The sequence below is a fragment of the Sus scrofa genome, chromosome 14 (genome assembly GCF_000003025.6).
Source record: "Sus scrofa isolate TJ Tabasco breed Duroc chromosome 14, Sscrofa11.1, whole genome shotgun sequence".
Lineage (NCBI taxonomy): Eukaryota > Metazoa > Chordata > Mammalia > Artiodactyla > Suidae > Sus > Sus scrofa.
The window spans coordinates 74,999,724-75,019,470 of NC_010456.5; the positions used below are offsets into that span (position 1 = coordinate 74,999,724).

General features: G+C 41.6%; 1 protein-coding gene across 5 annotated transcripts in view; it reads right to left on the minus strand.

The window, feature by feature from the left end:
• ASCC1 (activating signal cointegrator 1 complex subunit 1) overlaps positions 1-19,747 on the minus strand; it is a 134,121-nt gene that overhangs the window by 24,561 nt on the left and 89,813 nt on the right. For all 5 annotated transcript variants that reach the window (XM_013983318.2, NM_001244083.1, XM_013983317.2 and 2 more), the window contains 2 exons: positions 8,618-8,742; positions 1,886-1,971 (listed from right to left, as the gene is read on the minus strand). In XM_013983318.2, the coding sequence (XP_013838772.1) occupies positions 1,886-1,971; positions 8,618-8,742 (211 nt within the window). The remainder of the gene's footprint in view (positions 1-1,885; positions 1,972-8,617; positions 8,743-19,747) is intronic.

Here is a 19,747-nt window from a genome sequence, read left to right on the forward strand (position 1 = left end):
TAAAATGAGGAACTGGATTAAATAGTTTCCAAGTACCTAGCTGTGCCCAGCTCAAAAACTAGGCATGAACTTGTAAGGGTTCTACTACTACAGCAAGCCTTCACCAACACTAGAGGGAGCTACATTCATGTCATCGCTGGGGTGGTTAGGAAGATTTCCAAGCCCAAGTATCTTTAAATGGAAAACTGACTTTCCAAAATAAGAGAAATCAAATATCAAGTGAGAGATCCACACTGTTCAAACAGCCACTTCTCAGGCTCCCTGCTGTTACTTCCCTCTTACAGATGTCAAAGCATCTCACACTTGCATAAACATACCTTTTGGGCTTTAATTCTAATTTTGAAGGAACCAAGCTGGCTTGAGTCACTTCAAGAGATTTCTTTCTCCATTCAGTCTAGATTCTTTCTTTCCTTTTTTTTTTTTTTTTTTTTTGTCTTTTTGCCTTTTCTAGGGCTGCACCCACAGCATATGGAGGTTCCCAGGCTAGGGGTCTAACGGAGCTGCAGCCGCCAGCCTACGCCAGAGCCACAGCAACAAGGAATCTGAACCGTGTCTGCGACCTACACCACAGCTCACGGCAACGCCGGATCTTTAACCCACTAAGCAAGGGCAGGGATCAAACCTGCAATCTCGCGGTTCCCAGTTGGATTCGTTAACCACTGAGCCTCGATGGGAACTCCTAGATTCTTTTTTAATCAAATTAACAAAACCCCCAAAAAAGCAAAAAAATTAATGCTATTATTTTTTAAAAGCCCCAGGAAATGAGCTAAAGGAAGAGAAAGATTCATTTCACAATGAAGTTGTGTCCTGGGAAAAAATCAGTGAAGTTAACTGCAATTGAATTCATTAGCAGCTTGCCACTCAAACCAAAGCTACCACAGCTACTTTGAAAACAAGAAAAATGACTCAAAGAGAGGAAAGATATCAAGGAAAAGAAGGAATCAGCATAGCTCTGCAAGGTGGGAGCTAGAATGCCTGCCTAAGTGAATGCTGTCATTGCCCTGCTGAGCTCGGCTGTCTAAGAAGCTTGCAGCTGCTTAAGAGTGATGTCATTAATTAGAGGCAATGGGGTTACATTAGGCATTTGGCAAGAAAACTGTCAAGTGACAAGATAAGTGAGTGGAGGGAAGGAAGGAAAAAGAAAAAACACTTCTAAAGCTGGAGCTTATTCTGAAGTTATTATATACATACTCTCCCTCCCAGCTCCAAAAAACACCCATGGCCTTGAAAATGCATGACCTACACCATTACAGAACAAGTAAAAGGAAGAATCAAAAATGTCTCCTTTGGAATCAACAAGTTTTTCTTTGCCCCTAGGCACAAGGGCATGTTAACCTAACAGAGAGGGCATAAACTGGATGTTACAGAATGTGGTCTGTGAGAGAAAGATAAATGCAATCCTGAAGAACCCTTTTTACTTAAATTTCATAGGTTAATTGAACACTCAGAAAGCAAATCCTCAACAGTCACAAATGGACCACCTACTTTTTAGCATATGGGCTGTTCTTGAGTAAAAATAGATTATACAGGAACTTTGGAGAGTGACTTTGTGGGTGAAGAGAAAAATCTACTAGAACAAGACAATTCTTTTTCACTTAAAAAATGCACACTCAGTCCTCTAGAGGTAAAATGCAGAATAAGATCCACAAGGTTAAAATCAACTCATTCCTATGGATCCAAATAGTCAGGATGCTTGTTTCTTAAATCCTCGGTTTCAAGTTCACTAAGTGATACCAAGTCAAAGAGATTTTTCTTTTAGAACAATAAAAATTTTTTTAAAACATTCCTTTCAATCAATGATTCCAGTGATAGGCATGAGAAAAATATACTTATTGTTAAAAAGAAAATGCCAAAGGAATTTCAGTTCACTCTGCTTCATACTGACCTTTAAAATGTTTCGGCCATCAAATGATTCTCTTTCCTTGAAGATATATTTGCCATCCGCTGTATAGAGATTGTACCTGCCTTCAGCTGTAAATATTCCAAAGATAATGTTAGAAGAGAAGCCTGGGTTATCTATCTGTTTTCACTTGGACTTCTATAGGTACAACTAGCAAGATCTTCAGATACTACTACCAGGAAAGTCACGTAGTATGGAGGGAAAAACATCAGGCTATGAGACAAGTGGCCAGCATCTAATCTCAGCTCTGCCATTAACTCAATCAGTATATACTTATTCATTCAACACTGTCCAATTATTCACTGTACATTAACTATGTAACTAACCACATTCTTAGGCAAATTATGCCTCCTCTATGGACCTCAGTTCCTCAGTTACAAAGTTAGAGGTTAAGACTAGGTGATTTCCAGAGTTCCCATCGTGGCTCAGCGGAACTGAAAGTGCCCAGCTTCCATGAGGATGCAGGTTTCATCCCTGGCCTCTCTCAGTGGGTTAAGGACCTAGCGATGCCATGAGCTGTGGTGTAGGTAGCAGATGTGGCTCGGATCTGATGTTGCTGTGGCTGTGGCACAGGCCAGCAGCTACAGCTCCAATTTGACCTCTAGCTGGGAACCTACATATGCCTCAGGCATAGCCCTAAAAAAAAAAAAAAAAAAAAAAAGGACTAGGTGATTTCCAAAGTTTCTTATAGTCTAAAACCCAAGATTTGTATAAGCTGTGTATATTTTTAAATACCTAAAAATATACAAATGCTCACACATTAACTAGTCAAAAATGCTAGCAACCATATTTGAGTTGATCTAAGAACTTTCCCCAAATGAGAAAAAAACTCTTTTGTTGCAATCACAGAATCTACAAATCTATGATCTTAGCCTAATCAAAGCTATGCTCTAACTCTCTGTGTTAATTTAGCCACTTATCCCAAAAGATGTGCTTAAAACTACAGCAGAAAAAAAGGATATCAAAGGAAAGGGATAACTAGTGAGAAAAAGCAAAACAACATACTCTATGTTCTATTCAAGAGATAATTCAAGACAGAAGAATCTGGGGTATATAAAATTCAAGGCCGCTTCAAAAATTATTTAACTTTCAGAATATATTCCGAAATATCAACCCTTTCCTGCCTACCAACAGACACTCAAAAATAACCTGTATTTCTGCTTCTGAGTATACTTTTTTTTGGGGGGGGGGCTTTTGCTTTTTCTGGGGCCGCTCCTGCGGCATATGGAGGTTCCCAGGCTGGGGATCCAACTGGAGCTGTAGCCGCTGGCCTACGCCACAGCCACAGCAATGCGGGATCCACAGCAAACCAAGGTCCAAGGTTGAGCCACATCTGCGACCTACACCACAGCTCATGGCAAAGTTGGATCCTTAACCCTGGATCCCTGAGCAAGGTCAGGGATCGAACCCGCAACCTCGTGGTTCCCAGTCGGATTCATTAACCGAACCACAATGGGAACTCTGATACTCTTTTATTTTACACAAGTACAGAGACTACCATGTTCAGAACTAACAAAATACATATTTTAGCTAGACCACTGGAATTACACCTGGATAACTATAGGACTATTTCTCTAATGAGATCTAGTTCTTAATCAAAGATCCCCATCCCATGCATATTTCATAACTTAAAATTAGGTTCCCTGTGGAGTTCCCGTCATGGCTCAGTTTAAACAAACCCACCCAACTAGTAACCATGAAGACGCAGGTTCGTCCCCTGACCTCAATCAGTGGGTTAAGGATCTGGCATTGCCATGAGCTGAGGTGTAGGTATGGCATTGCTGTGGCTGTGGTGCAGGTCGACAGCTACAGATCCTATGTGACCTCTAGCCTAGGAACTTCGATATGTCATGAGAGTGCCTCTAAAAAAAAAAAAACCAAAAAAAAAAGTCCCCTGTTAAAAGGAGATGAGAAACAAAGTCAATTCATACTAAATAAATATCAATAAAAAAGTAATGATATCTGGAGATTAAAATATTTAATGATAGGTTCAAAATGTATATGTACCATTAGTCACAAGGGAAACGTAAATCAAAACCACAATGAGATTACCACTTCACATCCAAAATGATGGCAATAATCAAAAAGACAAACAATAACAAGTGTTAGCAAAGATGTAGAGAAACTGAAACCTTATTCATGGTTTTGCTTTCCACGGTTTCAGTTATCCATTGTCAACCAAGGTCCAAAAACATTAAATGGAAAATTCCAGAAATAAATTCCTAGGTTTAGAATTGGGCACCATTCTGAGTAGTGTGACCCACCAGCCCAGGAAGCACCATCCCTTTATCCAACATATCCCACCCTCTCAGTTATCAGATGGACTGTCAAGGTATCACAGTGCTTGTGTTCAAGACACCCCCCTTTTTTTTTTGGTCTTTTTTTTTTTGCCTTTTCTAGGGCTGCTTCCAGCGGCATATGGAGGTTCCCAGACTAGGGGTCTAATTGGAGCTGTAGCCGCCGGCCTACACCACAGTCACAGCAACACGAGATCCGAGCCGCGTCTGCGACCCACAGCACAGCTCACAGCAACTCGGGATCCTTAACCCACTGAGCATGGCCAGGGATCAAACCCGAAACCTCATGGTTCCTAGTCGGATTTGTTAACCACTGTGCCACGACGGGAACTCCAAGACACCCCTATTTTACTTAATAATGACCCCAAAGCACAAGAGTAGTGATGCTGGAACTTTGGATCCACCACAGAGAAGCCATAAAGCATTCCTCTAAGTGAAAAGGTGAAAGCTCAACTTAATAATGAAAAAGAAAATCACATGCCGAAGTTTGCTAAGATCTACGGTAGGAATGAATCTTCTACCTGTGAATTTGGGAAGAAGGAAAAAGAAATTTGTATTAGTTTTGAAGTCATACTTCAAACTGGGAAAGTTATGGTCCAGTGCATGGTTAAGTGCTTAGTTAAGATGGAAAAGGGAAAAGGCATTAAATTTATACAATGACTTTTTTTTTTTTTTTTTTGGTCTCTTTAGGGCCACACCCTCAGCATCTGGAAGTTGCCAGGCTAGGAGGTGAATCAGAGCTGTAGCTGCCAGCTTACACCACAGCCACAGCCACAAGGGATCTGAACCACATCTGTAAACTACATCACAGCTCATGGCAACGCTGGACCCTTAACCCACTAAGCGAGGCCAGGGATCGAACCCAAGTCCTCATGGGTACAGTCGGGTGGATAACCACTGAGTCATGATGGGAATCCCCTACAATAGGACATTTTGAGAGACATAGATAACATTCACATAACTTTTTTTACAGCATATTGTTATAATCGTTCTATTTTATTTTTAGTTGTTGTTAATCTCTTACCGAATTTATAAATTAAACTTTACCATAGTAGGTAGGTATAGGAAAAAACATATTATAAATATATAGGATCTGGTATGCAGTTTTAGACCTCCATTGTGGACCTTGGAATTTATCTTCCATGAATAAGGGGGGACGACTGTATTGCTGGTGAGAAGGTAAAATAGTACAGCCATTTTGGAAAACCGTCTGCCAATTCCTCAAAAAGCTAAACACAGAATTACCACATGACTCAGCAATTTTACTCTTAAGCATATAACTAAGAGAAATGAAATACATACCCAAACAAAAACGTACACATAAACGTTCACAGTGGCATTACTCATAAGAACTAAAAAGTGGAAACCACGTGTGTCCATCAACTAATGAATGGATAAATAAAATGTGCTATGTCCATATAATGGGTTATTTGGTAATAAAAAGGAATGACATTCGACACATGCTACAACATATATGAACCTTATAAACATTATGCTAAGTAAAATAAGCCAGTCACAGAAGATTACATATTTTATGATTTTATTTATATGAAATATGCACAAAAGGCAAATTCATAGGACAGGAAGTAGACTGGTAGTGCCTCGACCAAAGAATAGGGGTAAATGGGGAGTCAATAGCTATGGAGTTTCTTTTGGGGGGTGATAAAAATGTTCTAAAATTTATTGTGGTAATGGATGCATGACTCACCACACTAAAAGTACACTGAATTTAAATGGGTGAATTGCATAGTATATGAATTATATCTCAATAAAGCTGTTATATTTAAAATATCTGTAAGTAGGAAAGGATAACTAGACTGTGAACACAGAACATTTTCTTATATGAAGCTCTGGTGTTAACTGAATATACATTTGGATCCACACAATTTAGAAGACAGAGATTCTTCTTTTTTTTTTTTTTTTTTGTCTTTTCTAGGGCCACATGCTTGGCATTTGGAGGTTCCCAGGCTACGGGTCAAATCAGAGCTGCAGCTGCCGGCCTACACCACAGCCACAGCAACGCAGATGCCAGCCCTGTCTGTGACCTACACCACAGCTCACGGCAATGCCAGATCCTCAACCCACTGAGCAAGGCCAGGGATCGAACCCACAACCTCATGGTTCCTAGTCGGATTCGCTAACCACTGAGCCATGACGGGAATTCCAAGATTCTTATATAATTCAATTCTATGATGTCAAAGGGTTAGTTAAGAATGGAGCATGGTATAGTTGCAAGAGCTCTGAACTAAGATTTAAGGACTAGAACAGATGCAGAGGCACTACTGATATAGTATTAAATGTCTAATAAAATACTGCACTGCCCAAAACAGTAGCCACATATGATTATTTAAATTTAAATTAATTAAAATTAAAAGTATACTTTCTCAGTCTCAATAGCCATCTTCAAGTGCTCAATAACCACATGAGCTACCAATACTGGATTTCACAGATAAGGAATATTTCTATTATCACAGAAAGTCCTACTGGATGGTTCTGGATACAATACAACTTCTGAACCAATGAATTAGAGTATACTTCAGAGTTCTGAAACTCTGGTCTTTCTTCACCTAATGATATTAAAATGTACATTACCTCAGGTAATCTAATAGTGTTTTCCAAGATCAAAATTGACTCTCCAGAACAAAATAAATATCACAAAATAAAGACACACAGGTTTGATCCCTGGCCTCGATAGGCTAAGGATCCAATGTTGCTGTGAGCTGTGGTGTAGATTATAGATGCGGCTCAGATCTGGCATTACTGTGGCTGTGGTGTAGGGCAGCAGCTACAGCTCTGATTTGACCTCTAGCCTGGGTACAGCCCTAAAATTTAAAAAAAATTTTTTTTTTAAAAATGTACTTTGGCAAAAAGGGATACAAAAACTGTCTTAAACTATAAATCTACAAATAGTTTATGGGTTCTGATGGAGTCCTGGTGGAGTCTTCTGCCAATATAGACTTTTTAAAACCAAGGTTAGGGTCCTAAAAAATGTAATAAAACCTGAATATGGGGTTTTGGTGCTGGTACTATTTTATTTTATTTTATTTTATTTTATTTTATCTTATCTTATTTTATTTTATTTTATTTCTTTTTACGGCCACACCTGTGGCATATGGAGGTTCCCAGGCTAGGGGTCTAACCGGAGCTGTTGCTGCCAGCCTACACCACAGCCACAGCAACACCAGATCTGAGCCACATCTGCAACCTACACCACAGCTCATGGCCACACCGGATCCTTAACCCACTAAGAGAGGCCAGGGATCGAACCTGCAACCTCATGGTTCCTAGTCGGATTCATTTCTGCTGCACCACGAAGGGAACTCCATGGTGCTAGTATATTTTAAAACACAGCCCTTTGAAGAAGAAGCTGGACATAACCTGAATTTGTAATTCCTGATCAGAGAGATGTTGAATCTGCTAGAGAGCTTTCTCTTGTTGGGTGGAGATGGAAGGGAAAAAAAAAATCCTTTTTAAAATGTAGTTTATTATCCCAAATCAAGGGTTAAAACAAGGCATTCTTTTTTTTTTTGGTGGGGGGGGGGGGCCTAGCACCTGTGGCATATGGAAGTTCCCAGCTAGGGGTCAAATTGGAGCTACAGCTGGCAGCCTAAACCACAGCCACAGCAACACCAGATCTGAGGGGCGTATACAACCTACACTGCAGCTCACAGGAACGCCTAATCCTTAACCCACGGAGCGAGGCCAAGGGTTGTACCCAGAGCCTCATGGATACTAGTCAGGCCATTTCTGCTGAGCCATAACAGGAACTCCAAAACAAGATATTTGTATATGAAGGCTTAGATTCATGAGGGTAAAAAAAAAATGCTCTAACACACAGTTTCTCAACCTTAGGGTTACTGACACTTGAGGCTGAATAATTCTTTGTTATGGGGGGCTGTGCTGTTTATTGTAGAGAGTCAAGCAGCATCCCTGACCTTTACACATTAGATGTCAGTAGCATCAAACTCCCAGTCTCCTAACTGTGACAACCAAAAATGTCTCTAGACAAGCCAAATGTTCTCTGGGATCAAAACTGCCCCTGGCTGAGAATCGTTCCTCTAACTTTTACTAGCTAATCTTTTTTTTTTTTTTTAAAAAAAAAGACTGCCAGGTATTTCATGGGACATACTTACACTAAGATAATTCTTCATTGTTCACCTAAATTTACTTGAACACTTTGCATTTTTATTTGTTTTATGTGTGAATTCCTATGTGGAACACAATGAAAGATTTGGAGTGCTAACCCCATGCTAGATATGGCCCTGCCCACCTGCCCATTTCCACTGTACCCATCAGAAGAAGCTAACGAATCTAAAAAAGAAGATATATCAGAGATTCTCCGGTAGGCCATTTTATTCAAACCCTAGGGATATTAGGCCTTGCTGTTCACTGTTGGGTTGTGGCTCTATGGAGGACTTACCATTGGGGTCTTTCCTGAATAGAGTATTCATGACTGTAGCATGGAGTTTCACACTATTCCACTCTTTCACTATCAATCCAGATGCCTGAAAACGTTCTAGCACTCGATCAACCAATTCCTGCAGCCTAGAGAAATTGAAGAAAGAAGTGCACAAGTCTTAGTAAACTCCTAAACCCAGACGACTAATTCAACATTGGTGGAGCATCTGCTCTGAGGCAATCTCCACACAAGGCCCTTGAAAGAAGAGGAAGAAAACAAGGGTACAGTCCCCACCACTGTGAAATTCACAGCTTTGTGCAGATCACAGACCTGGAAGCTACTGCACAACATTGTGGTAAGTATTATGGGAGTGATCAACTCTATTTGGAGGGACTAGATTTTCACAGGAGGTTTAAACAAGGTCTTGACGGAACATGGATGTTTATTATCTTGGCACAAGAAACCAGGCTCGACAGAGAGGTGCCTAGAACGAAGTGATTTATTGGTTCTTCCTGTCACAGAACCAAAAGCTACTACTATGGTTGATATGTTTCTGCCAGGATCAAATGAGTTTTAAGACATTTGCTCACTGGGAAGGAGGATGCACTATGAAGATCCCTGTGGCTGCAGCCACTACATTAGTGTTCAACGAAGTAGAAGCGCATGAGTGATGCACCATGCAGGTTTCTGCAGTGGGTAAGTTCTATCTTGATGTTAGCTGTGCACCCCAATATCTCCAGCAGAAACAATTCTTGCACAGGAAGTTTTCACTGTGTTCAGGTGTTCTGATCAACAGCTTAAAGAACTTTCTTTAACGTTTCTTGAAGATTGGTCTGAAAAACTCTTTATCTCACCTTCAATTCTGAAGAACTTTGCCAGTTGTGCCAAAGAGAGGGGGTCATTACCCCAGTGAGGGTGTGGGGGAGCAGATCTTGGTCCTAGGCCTCAGGAAGCAGCCATCTTCTGTGACCAGCCACTCAGCTGAAGGTGAAGTTCGGCCTGTGGCTTTTACGCATTATGCAGAAACATCCACCCTGAGCCTGGAGAAGTTCTTGCTGAGCACTGGTGCTGACAGCAAGGTCTGCATCAAATGACAGAGCAGTGCACCTGCTGGCCTACTCCTTTCAACCTTCCCTGGGGTCTTTTTTGACAGTTGCGCTGCATGCTAATTGACCTCCCTGGCTCAAGATAATCTTTCACTCATCACCAGTATACTAATAGACACTAGATTTCACATTTTTAAGATTTGTACATTTTAGATGTATGTACTAGTAACACTATTTGAGTCACATACCACCTCTTTTCCCGGATGCAAGTGGCCCTGAGACATTTATAGAGTGTGTGAATCTGCCACAGCTTGTTGGGCCATGACCTGTGGTAAAACACTGTGGCCCTGTGAGCAGCATCTCTCTGAGCAAAGCTGGGTGATTCTGTTTTATGTGAGATGTGGGCCAAGCCCACCTTGCGTGATCCATTTGTGGGAGTTTGTCTGAGTCAGGGCAGTCTCTTTGGCTGCAGCAGCTGAGTTGCTCAAAGCCTTTCTCTACATGACAGCAACCTCTGGTTCTCTTTCCCTCTCACCCCCGGTTATCATTCACCCACTCAGACATGGGCAAAACAACCCTTTTCTGCTTGCACTGCATATGCTGCAGCAAGAGGGAGTTATCCTTCCCTAGAGACTGAGTCAGAAGCACAAAGGATTCTTTTCCCTTTCGTGTTTTTTAGGCTCCAAAGTTCCAAATTAATCTCCTTATAATTCTAACTTCTTTATCTTAGTTGTTTCTATTAATGCTATCTACTAACCAAAGAATATTTAAATATGAGTAAGTTGTAATTAATATTAGTAAAAATAAAAACCCATAACTTCCCCACTGACCTCCAGAAACAGAACACAGGACTGGGACTAGAAGGAAGCAAGTGAGGTACTTGTCTAAGGCACAAAATTTAAGAAGGTACCAAAAAATTGCACTGATCAAGATACAGTTTTTAATGATTTTTATTTTTTCCTTTTTAGGGCTGCAGATGCGGCATATAGAAGTTTCCGGGCTAGGGGTCAAATTGAAGCTGCAGCTGCCGGCCTACACCGAATCCTTAACCCACTGAACAAGGCCAGGGATCAAACCTGCATCCTCACAAACACCATATCGGGTTCTTAACCCCATGAACCACAACGGGAACGCTGAGATACAAAATGTTTTAATGCAATATTTTTAAAAATCAAAATTAATGCAAAAAAATTCATGATGAACAAAATACCAAAATTCTGAATGAGGGCAAGATCAGTATTACTGAGTTTTCCTTTTGCCCCAGTACAGCTTGGCATCAGACAGAACATTACAACACACCAGTTCCCCAGGACACTCCCTGCTCTGGAGACCCCAGGGACTCCCTGCTGCCTGCCACAGCATCTGCGGCGGTGGCCTCATGTCCTTGCATTCCTCAACATACAGGTTTCCTACCAGGCTTCTGCCACTGGGCAACTTTCCAACTGCCACCTCTGTGCCTTCTTCTACCTGGGTCCCACACCCCCAACTCCCCCTTCCCTCCACTTATACAGACTTTATCATCCTTCCAGGCTCAATTCAAATCCCGCTCTTCCATGAAGCCTTACTAACTACCCTAACACACCCCACTCCCCCATATCCTTGAGCAGTGATAATGCCCTTGTCTGAAATGCTACCCTACTATGTGGGCTCTACTGAGCCTTCTCAGGGATAGTCCCTTCATGTTTCAGGTTTGTCTTGTCTCGTTTCCCTGCTAGATCATCTGCTCTTCAAAAGCCTATTATATGTGTCTTATATCTGATGGAGCACCACTATACTTGGCTTTCAGTAACTACTGGCTGTGACTGGTTACCTGAGAACTGAAATGTAAAAAATAAAATAAACTTGGTCTTGAAGAATCATTGAAGACTCTCAGATAAGGAGTTCCCATTGTGGCGCAGCGGAAATGAATCTGACTAGGAACCATGAGGATGCTGGGTTCAATCCCTGGCCTTGCTCAGTGGGTTAAGGATCAGGCATTGCTGTGAGCTGTGGTATAGGTTGCAGACTCGGCTCAGATCTGGTGTTGCTGTGGAGTGCTACAGCTCCAACTGGACCCCTGACCTGGGAACCTCCATATGCTGCATGTGCAGCCCTAAAAAGACAAAAAAAAAAAAAAAAGAAAGAAAGAAATTAAAAAAAGGACTTGCAGATAAAATGAGGGAAGGAAGGACACTTCAAACAAAATGAAATGTGCAAAGATCTACACAAGGCTGCAGCTTATCTGGTAAACTACCAATTATTTCACAGAGCTGTAACAGAGAATGAAAGAAAAGGGACAGTGGTCAGACTATGGGAAGCCATAGAAGTTTTTAAAAAGGGAATGATGTGGTCAGATATCCGCTTGTGAAGCTGTCTCTGTGACGAGTGGAAAATGCTGTAGAAGGGGGAGAGACCAGCAGTAGTGAGGTCAGCTAGGTGGTACGAAGAGCATTAAGAGTAGAAATAACAACAAACATGATGTGTCAGGCACTGCTCTAAATTTTTATCTGTTAAATCATTTAATCCTCACGATAAATTAGTAACCCTATTTTACCAATGAGGAAACTGAGGCACAGAGAAATTATAAAATGTAACCAAAGTCACACAGCTAATAAGTGATAGATCCAGAATGAGAAGCTATGCAGCCTGGCTTCAGAGGACATGCTTTACGGACAGCACTATAAAGGAGAAAGGGATGAAACTCTAAACTATGGCAGAGGCAGTGAGAACTGAGACAAGAGATGGATTCAAAGAAGCTTGTGAGAAAGAAGCTGGTGGCTTCAGATATGACAGGGTTAAAGCAGAGGAAGCAGCTGAAAGCAACTCCTAAGAGTCCACCTTAAATGAACAGATGAGTCACTGACCGAGGTGGGGGGCTGTGGAGAGGGTTAATAGTGTGTATGCTTTTGCATGTGTGGCCCCGGATATCAACTGGGATATGTCCAAGAAAGAGATGGAAATACAAGCTCAAAGCTCAAGAGAAAAATCTGGGCAAAAGATACAGATTTGGGAGTAGTTAAAAGCATGGGATAGATGTAGTCGGGGAAAAGGGAAAATCAGAAGAAGCAAGACGAGAGCTAAGGACAGAGGCTTTAGGACACTCCTAAGTAAGGGGCAGAGAAGGAACCAGCAAGGACAAGTGGTAAGGAAAAGATACAAGAAAAGCAAGACTTCAGAAAGGCTGAAAACAGAATTATAAGGTGGGGGGGAGAAATATCAGCATAGTACAATGCTATAGAAAAGTAAGGTTAAAAAAAAAGGAGCACATAATGCCTACTTATTTCTCACAACCAGAATATTATTAAAGACCTTTGCCAGAGCAGTTTTGCTGGCACACCAGTGATGGATGCCTTACTGAGGGGACCAAAGGAGAGGCCGGAGAGATGGGAGGGGATGAGTGGACATAAACTCAAGAAACCTGGAAAGAAAGGGAGAAACTGATTGCTTTGCTAATTAGGGAGAGTTGAGGACAGAAGGTGTGTGTCTGTTTCCAATGAGAAAGAGTTGAAAATGCTTACTGACAACAAGAAACTTTCCAACAGAGGGAGGATTAAATTTCGATCTCAGAGGAGACAGGAAGGGCTGGTGTGTCATAGGTGATGAGAATATAGAGGTGAGCAGAACAAGTCCTTGTCCTTGAGCAGCTTACATTTTAGTGGAATGAGACAGACAATAAACAAACACACATACACGACTTCGGATAGTGCTGGGCACTGGTGATCAGAGATAACAGAGTTACACTTGAGCAGAGACCTAGGCAACAGCATTTCAGAGAAAGTGAAGAGCAAGTACAGTCATCTGAGGTAGCATATGCCCGGCATGATGGAGGAACAGTAGGAAGCCAGTGTATGGAGTGAAACTACGGGGAGAGGTGATGAGGTGCAAAGATAGGGAGGCCCAAGGCTCTTAGGCCCTTGTAAGGACTTTGGCTTTTACTCTGAGTGAGGTGGGGAGCTTTGGGATGGTTTTCAGCATAAGAAAAACGTGATCTGACTGACATTTTATTTTATTTTGTCTTTTTAGGGCCACACCTGCGGCATGTGGAGGTTCCCAGGCTACGGGTCAAATCGGGGCTACAGCTGCTGGCCCACACCACAGCCACAGCAACAAAGGATCCAAGCCACGTCTGCAACATACACCACAGCTCATGGCAACGCCGGATCCTTAACCCACTGAGGGAGGCTGGGGATCGAACCAGCATCCTCATGGATACTTGTCAGGTTCAATAACTGTTGAGCCACGATGGGAACTCCCTGACTGACATTTTAAAAGGAAACCTCTAGCTGCCAGGGGGAGGATGGACAGTGGTGGAGGCAAAGATGGAAGCAGGAAAGCAGTCCAGAGGCTGTGGCAACCACCCAAGTGGCAAGTGTGGAAAAAAGGGTAATGATGAGGAGCATAGTGGCCTTTCTGACATACTACAGTCAGGAGTTGAAGAGGATTCTAAAAGAATTTTTGTCCTGAACAACTAAAAGAGTGAATATCAAAGAATATCCCACACTCCAAGGTCATGAGAAATTCTTTGGAGAGGGAAGGGCAGCTATGAAATGGAGGCAAAAGCTGAAGCCAGGAGTTCCCGTGGTGGCTCACTGATTAACGAATCTGACTAGGAACCATGAGGTTGCGGGTTCGATCCCTGGCCTTGCTCAGTGGGTTAAGGATCTGGCATTGCTGTGAGCTGTGGTGTAGGTCACAGATGTGGTTTTGATCCCGCATTGCTGTGGTTCTGGCGTAGGCCAACAGCTACAGCTCCAGTTCAACCCCTAGCCTGGGAACCTCCATATGCCATGGGAGTGGCCCTAGAAATGGCAAAAAGACAAAAAAAAAAAAAAAATGCTGAAGCCAGGTAGTGAAGGCTCCTGTGTGTCTATGTGTCAGGCAAGGCTGCTGTCTTTTTTTTTTTTTTTTTTTTTATGGCCACATCATTGCCACATGGAAGTTCCCAGTCTAGGAGTCAAATTGAAGCTGCAGCTGCCAGCCTACACCACAGCCACAGCAACACTGGATCCATGCCATATCTGCTAGGCTACAGTCTTACTTTTTCTGATTAGAAAAATAATGCAAAAAAAAAAAAAGAAAAAAAAGAAAAATAATGCATGATTGTTATAGAAAAAATGGGAGATGCAGAAAAGCACAAAAAGAAAAACAACCTTACCATCTACAGATAGCCACTTAATTACAGGTTATATAAATTTAAGTCTTTTACTACAGATATACATCAATTTTAAAAGACAGAACATTTTTCTATAACTTGCTTATTCCACTTAATATACCCTGAAAATTTTCCATGTCATAAAATATTTTCCTCAAGTATTTAAACCAGCAATAAGAAGGGATAACCAATAAAGCATTGGTCAGCAAAGAGAAAGAGAACTGATTAAAGAAGACTTTGTTCCTACATTCCTGAGGGAAAAATAAAATACACTCACACTGCATGAAACTCTGATTTTGTAGTTAATTGATTTAATTGATTGGGCATGTGATCTCTAAGCCAAGACCTACATTATTGGGTCTAAAGTTTCTGATCTCATCTCCAAACCATATGGTTTCAAGTATTTTAAAATATTACAATGTAACTTGGATCTAAATATAACCAAGCACTGCAAAATATACCTCAATTTCAAATCACAACAGAATGATGCTTCTCTTTTCTTCTCTCCTCTGTTAAAGAAAAAGAAATGGATAGGGAGCTCAGATATAGAGAAACAGGGAGCAAGAAGGAGGAAATAAGACGAAATGAGAGTCCAATTTCCAGCTTTGTCTCTCTGGAAAATTATGATCTCTGCCCAATTTACAGACTCAGAACTTCGAATGGACTAAAGTCCTTTAAAACATTCTAGTCTAACATGTTCATTTTACACAAGAGGAAACGAAGCACAGACAGGCTGAGTTGCCCAAAGTCAGGGCAGAGGGACAGGAATCTGAGTCTCCTGGCAGCCAGTTCTGCTCTGTTATCAATGCACTGTGCACTCCACGAAGCTGGCTCTTTGTCTTATTCACTGCCTTATCCTGGCACCTAAGTTAATGCTTAACTGACACATCATCAACGTAGCTGCTGGACGTACATAAGCATGAGTTCATAAATGACACAACTCTGGAGTTCTATTAAGAGAACTTAAGGGTGCTTAGAAACAATCACTAAGATGCCACAGATACTACATTTGACAATACGTTAGTATATTCCTAACAGTACCGTCTTTCAATTCTTACTTCGCTGACCCTTTCCTGTTTGATTATGAATGAGTCACAAAGCTTTTCAATGCCTTTGTATCCTCATAAGTGAATTAAAAATAATATAGGGTTGCTATGAGAAATTATTCTTTAAGCAGCTTTGTCATTTAGATAGTGCCATGGGTTTGAAAATAGGAACCAGTTATTAATGCCTTGAATCTGAGTTCTTAGTTTTGAGGCTTATAAGTGCTACAAAGCTCAAGCATTTCAGAGCCATCTTTACAGATATGGAGCTATACTGCAGAATGATCCCTAGAAAGTGCAAATTCCAGGATTTTATTTGGGCTTTTTTCACCTTAATTTAATTCAATGCTATCCAATTAATATGTTCTGAGTTCTTACTGTATACAAGCATTTTGCTGGTCAATAAAAGAAGTAAAAACTAAGCAAACATCGTTCTCATCATTAAGAAGCTTACAATTGGAGTTCCCATCGTGGCGCAACAGAAACAAATCTGCCTAGGAACCATGATGTTGTGGGTTCGATTCCTGGCCTCGCTCAGTGGGTTAAGGATCCAGCATTGCCATGAGCTGTGGTGTAGGTCACAGATGTGGCTCAGATCTGGCGCTGCTGTGGCTGTGGCGTAGGCCAGGGGCTAGAGCTCTAATTAGACCCCTAGCCTGGGAACCTCCATATGCTGCGGGTGCGGCCCTAAAAACAAAAACAAAAGACAAATTAAAAAAAAAAAAGAAGCTTACAATCTATTAAAATAACTATAAAGAGGACTTTGATAATGACACAAGCAATGCAAGGTGCTTTGGTAATTTAAAGGGGGAAGACATTATAGCTGGGTTGAGACCAGAATAAGCTACTAGGAAGGACAGGAAGCTAACTGTATTCAACTCATCTTTGTAAATCAGCTAAATAAGTAAATGACTTAAACAAAAGTACACTGAACATTCACTGACTAGAGCCCTATGAATTATAAAAGCCACTGGATGTATGACGTTAAATAAGACATACTCCTTGTCCCCAAGAACTCTGAAGTCTACTTGAAAAAAAGAAGAAGGGAGCAGAGCAAGAAGGAAAGATGGCATCTGGACACAAAAAGATGAGGAGCAACATGAAAGAAATTTTAATCACAAGAAACAATATTAACAAAGACACAAAGGATCATCAACAGTGAAGCTGGCTAGGGTATGGGGCAAGTCCAAGAGTGTGGAAGATCAAGTTGAAATATAAGTTGATTTCATCCTGGAAGATCTTGACTGCCAGACTGAAGAATATGAACTAATTCAAAAGACGATGTGAAATAATGGGAGAATTTTAAGCAAGAAGAAGTCCTATTGTATACGCAATGTCTGAGAAAGGCTGATGTAGTACTGGATCACAGGACCTATACACACTGACATAAAAGTAATGTCTAGGTAGTATTTCATGAAAAGAATTACAGAACCATATGAATAACGTGATCCCATTTCCTACAACATAATATGCACAGACAATGACTCTCAGGAGTATTTGCTCTGCTTACAAAATACTGGGAGGGAACACTGGGAGAGTCAGAGCAGGGGGAAAGAGAGCCATTTAATTTTCACTATATGCATCTGAAAGGCTTTAATTTTTACATTAAAAGAACTCTGCCTGTGAAAGAAGATGGCATACTGGAAGATAGTACAGTGATGCAGGGCTGCACAGTTGTCGAATCTAACTTCGCCTCTTTTCACGTGATCTTAGCCAAAAGGCCAAGAAGCCATAACTTCACCTCCCTCATGTTCTTTTCACCAAAACTTCTCAAAAGAGTAGTCTTATCTCCAATTATTCTTAATTTCCCTTTTCTGCCCTATCACAAATGCAGGCTTTACAGTCAAACACGGCTAGGTCAACCATAATTCTATCAGCTACAAGCATACACTAATTATTAATGACCTCGACCTGACCAAGTATACCGAGAAGAACTGAACAAGTATAACACTTGCCTGCTTCACCAACACTTGTTTTTACTTAAACAACCTTAGAGATAAGCTAAAAGAAAAAAAATTACTTGCCATCCAAAGATAACCACTGATAAAACGTTTATATGTTCAGATTAACTTGGTTTATTTCTCTCTTGGTCTTCTTCCTAGTTTTTTGTTTTGTTTTGTTTTAGGGCCGCACCTGAGGCACATGGATGTTCCCAGGCCATGGGCTGAATTGGAACTGTAGCCTCTGGCTTACGCCACAGCCGTAGCCACGGAGCCAGAGCAACAGCAACGCCAGATCCTGTTACGGCAGCTGCCCTGCAGCCCTGCGCCACAGCGTATCAGCTCTGGCGACAGTCCTGTGGCTACAATAATGTACCAGCTCTAGCGACAGCCCTGTGGCTGTAGCGTACCAGCTCCAGCAGCTCTGTGGCTGCAGTGTATCAGCTCTTCTACCCGGCAAGAAACCAAGCGAGCACTCGGAGAGTTGGAGAACTCAGGCTTATTACGCCAGCGGGCTCAGAGGAGATGGCTCTCTGGAGTCTGAGCCTCGAAGAGGGGTTTCACAAGGCTTTTATGGGCTAGTTCTTCCAGGTCCGTGCTTGGCGGACCAGAGTTAGAACTGGCAAAGTAATAAGATGCGGAAACAAATTTACAGAAGCAGATGTGTGGGGGAGGGGTGGTTAGGGGCGGTTGTCTGGACTTTGCTTGGTCATCATGGCCAGGGTCTCTCCTTTCTACCTTTTTATCAGAACATTTTCTCCTACAATCTGAGCCACATGAGCGACCTACACCACAGCTCACATGGCAAGGCCAGATCCTTAACCCACTGAGTGAAAACAAAGATCGAATCCGTAACCTCATGGTTCCTAGTCGGATTCATTTCCGCTGCGCCACTACAGGAACTCCAGCTCTCTTCCTACTTTTGAGGGAAAAAAGGTAAATGTCTACAAATTGGTTTATAATCTCTTTTTAATCTCATAATATTCTATAGTGAATAAGATAAACTCCCTGCCTCCTAGAATCTTAAGAGTCTATTTGAGAGAAAGAAGGTTAACAAGAAGGAAAGACAGCATTTGGACATAAAAAGGTTTTTTTTCACCTTTGTTCTTTAAAGATTTTATTCCTGGGTAAATAAGTTCAGGTTGACAGTTATTTTCTCTAAAAATCAGTCTGCTGTCTTTTGGCTTTGTTGTTGATATTGAGAGGTCCACTGTCCTGATAACTGTCCTTTGTCCCTCTTTTAAATTCTTTTCTTTGTCTTTAGTGCTCTGCATTTCCACGTCATTGATCCTGATAAGGATTTCTTTGTATTTAGTCCATTTGTATTTGCCTGCATCTAAACCCCTCCAACCTCTTCACGTGGACATTTCCTGTGACCTTCTTTCCCTCTTTACACTTCAGTCGCACCTGGAATTTGCTAGGTTTTTCCTTCCACAGGGCTTTTGCTCTGCATTCTCTTGCCTAGAACTTCCCACCAGTCCTTTGCCTGCAAACTCCCACTCCTTGAGATCTCAATTCATATCAATTTCTCAAAGAGGCTTGCCTTAACTCTGCCCTGCCATGGTCTAAACTGCCATATTTTCTGTCTTTAAAAGAGAACCATTTTCCCCCAGACTCACCTTTATTGCACTTTGCAGTGATAAATTTCTGTTACCTGCTAAGGCCTATTAGCATTCTCCATTTGTCTGTAAACTCCATGGGGGCAATGACTGTGAATGACTGGCTTTACTCATCTTTTATATTCATCTTTTATAGCACAGTGCCTGGTATGCAGTGGGGATTTAATAAAGCTTTGTAGAATAAACAATGATCAAATGAAAATCAATCTTCCTTTATTTATTTATTTTTTGTCTTTTTGCCATTTCTTGGGCCGCTGCCGTGGCATAAGAAGCTTCCCAGGCTAGGGGTCCAATCGGAGCTGTAGCCACCAGCCTACACCAGAGCCACAGCAACTCGGGATCCGAGCTGTGTCTGCAACCTACACCACAGCT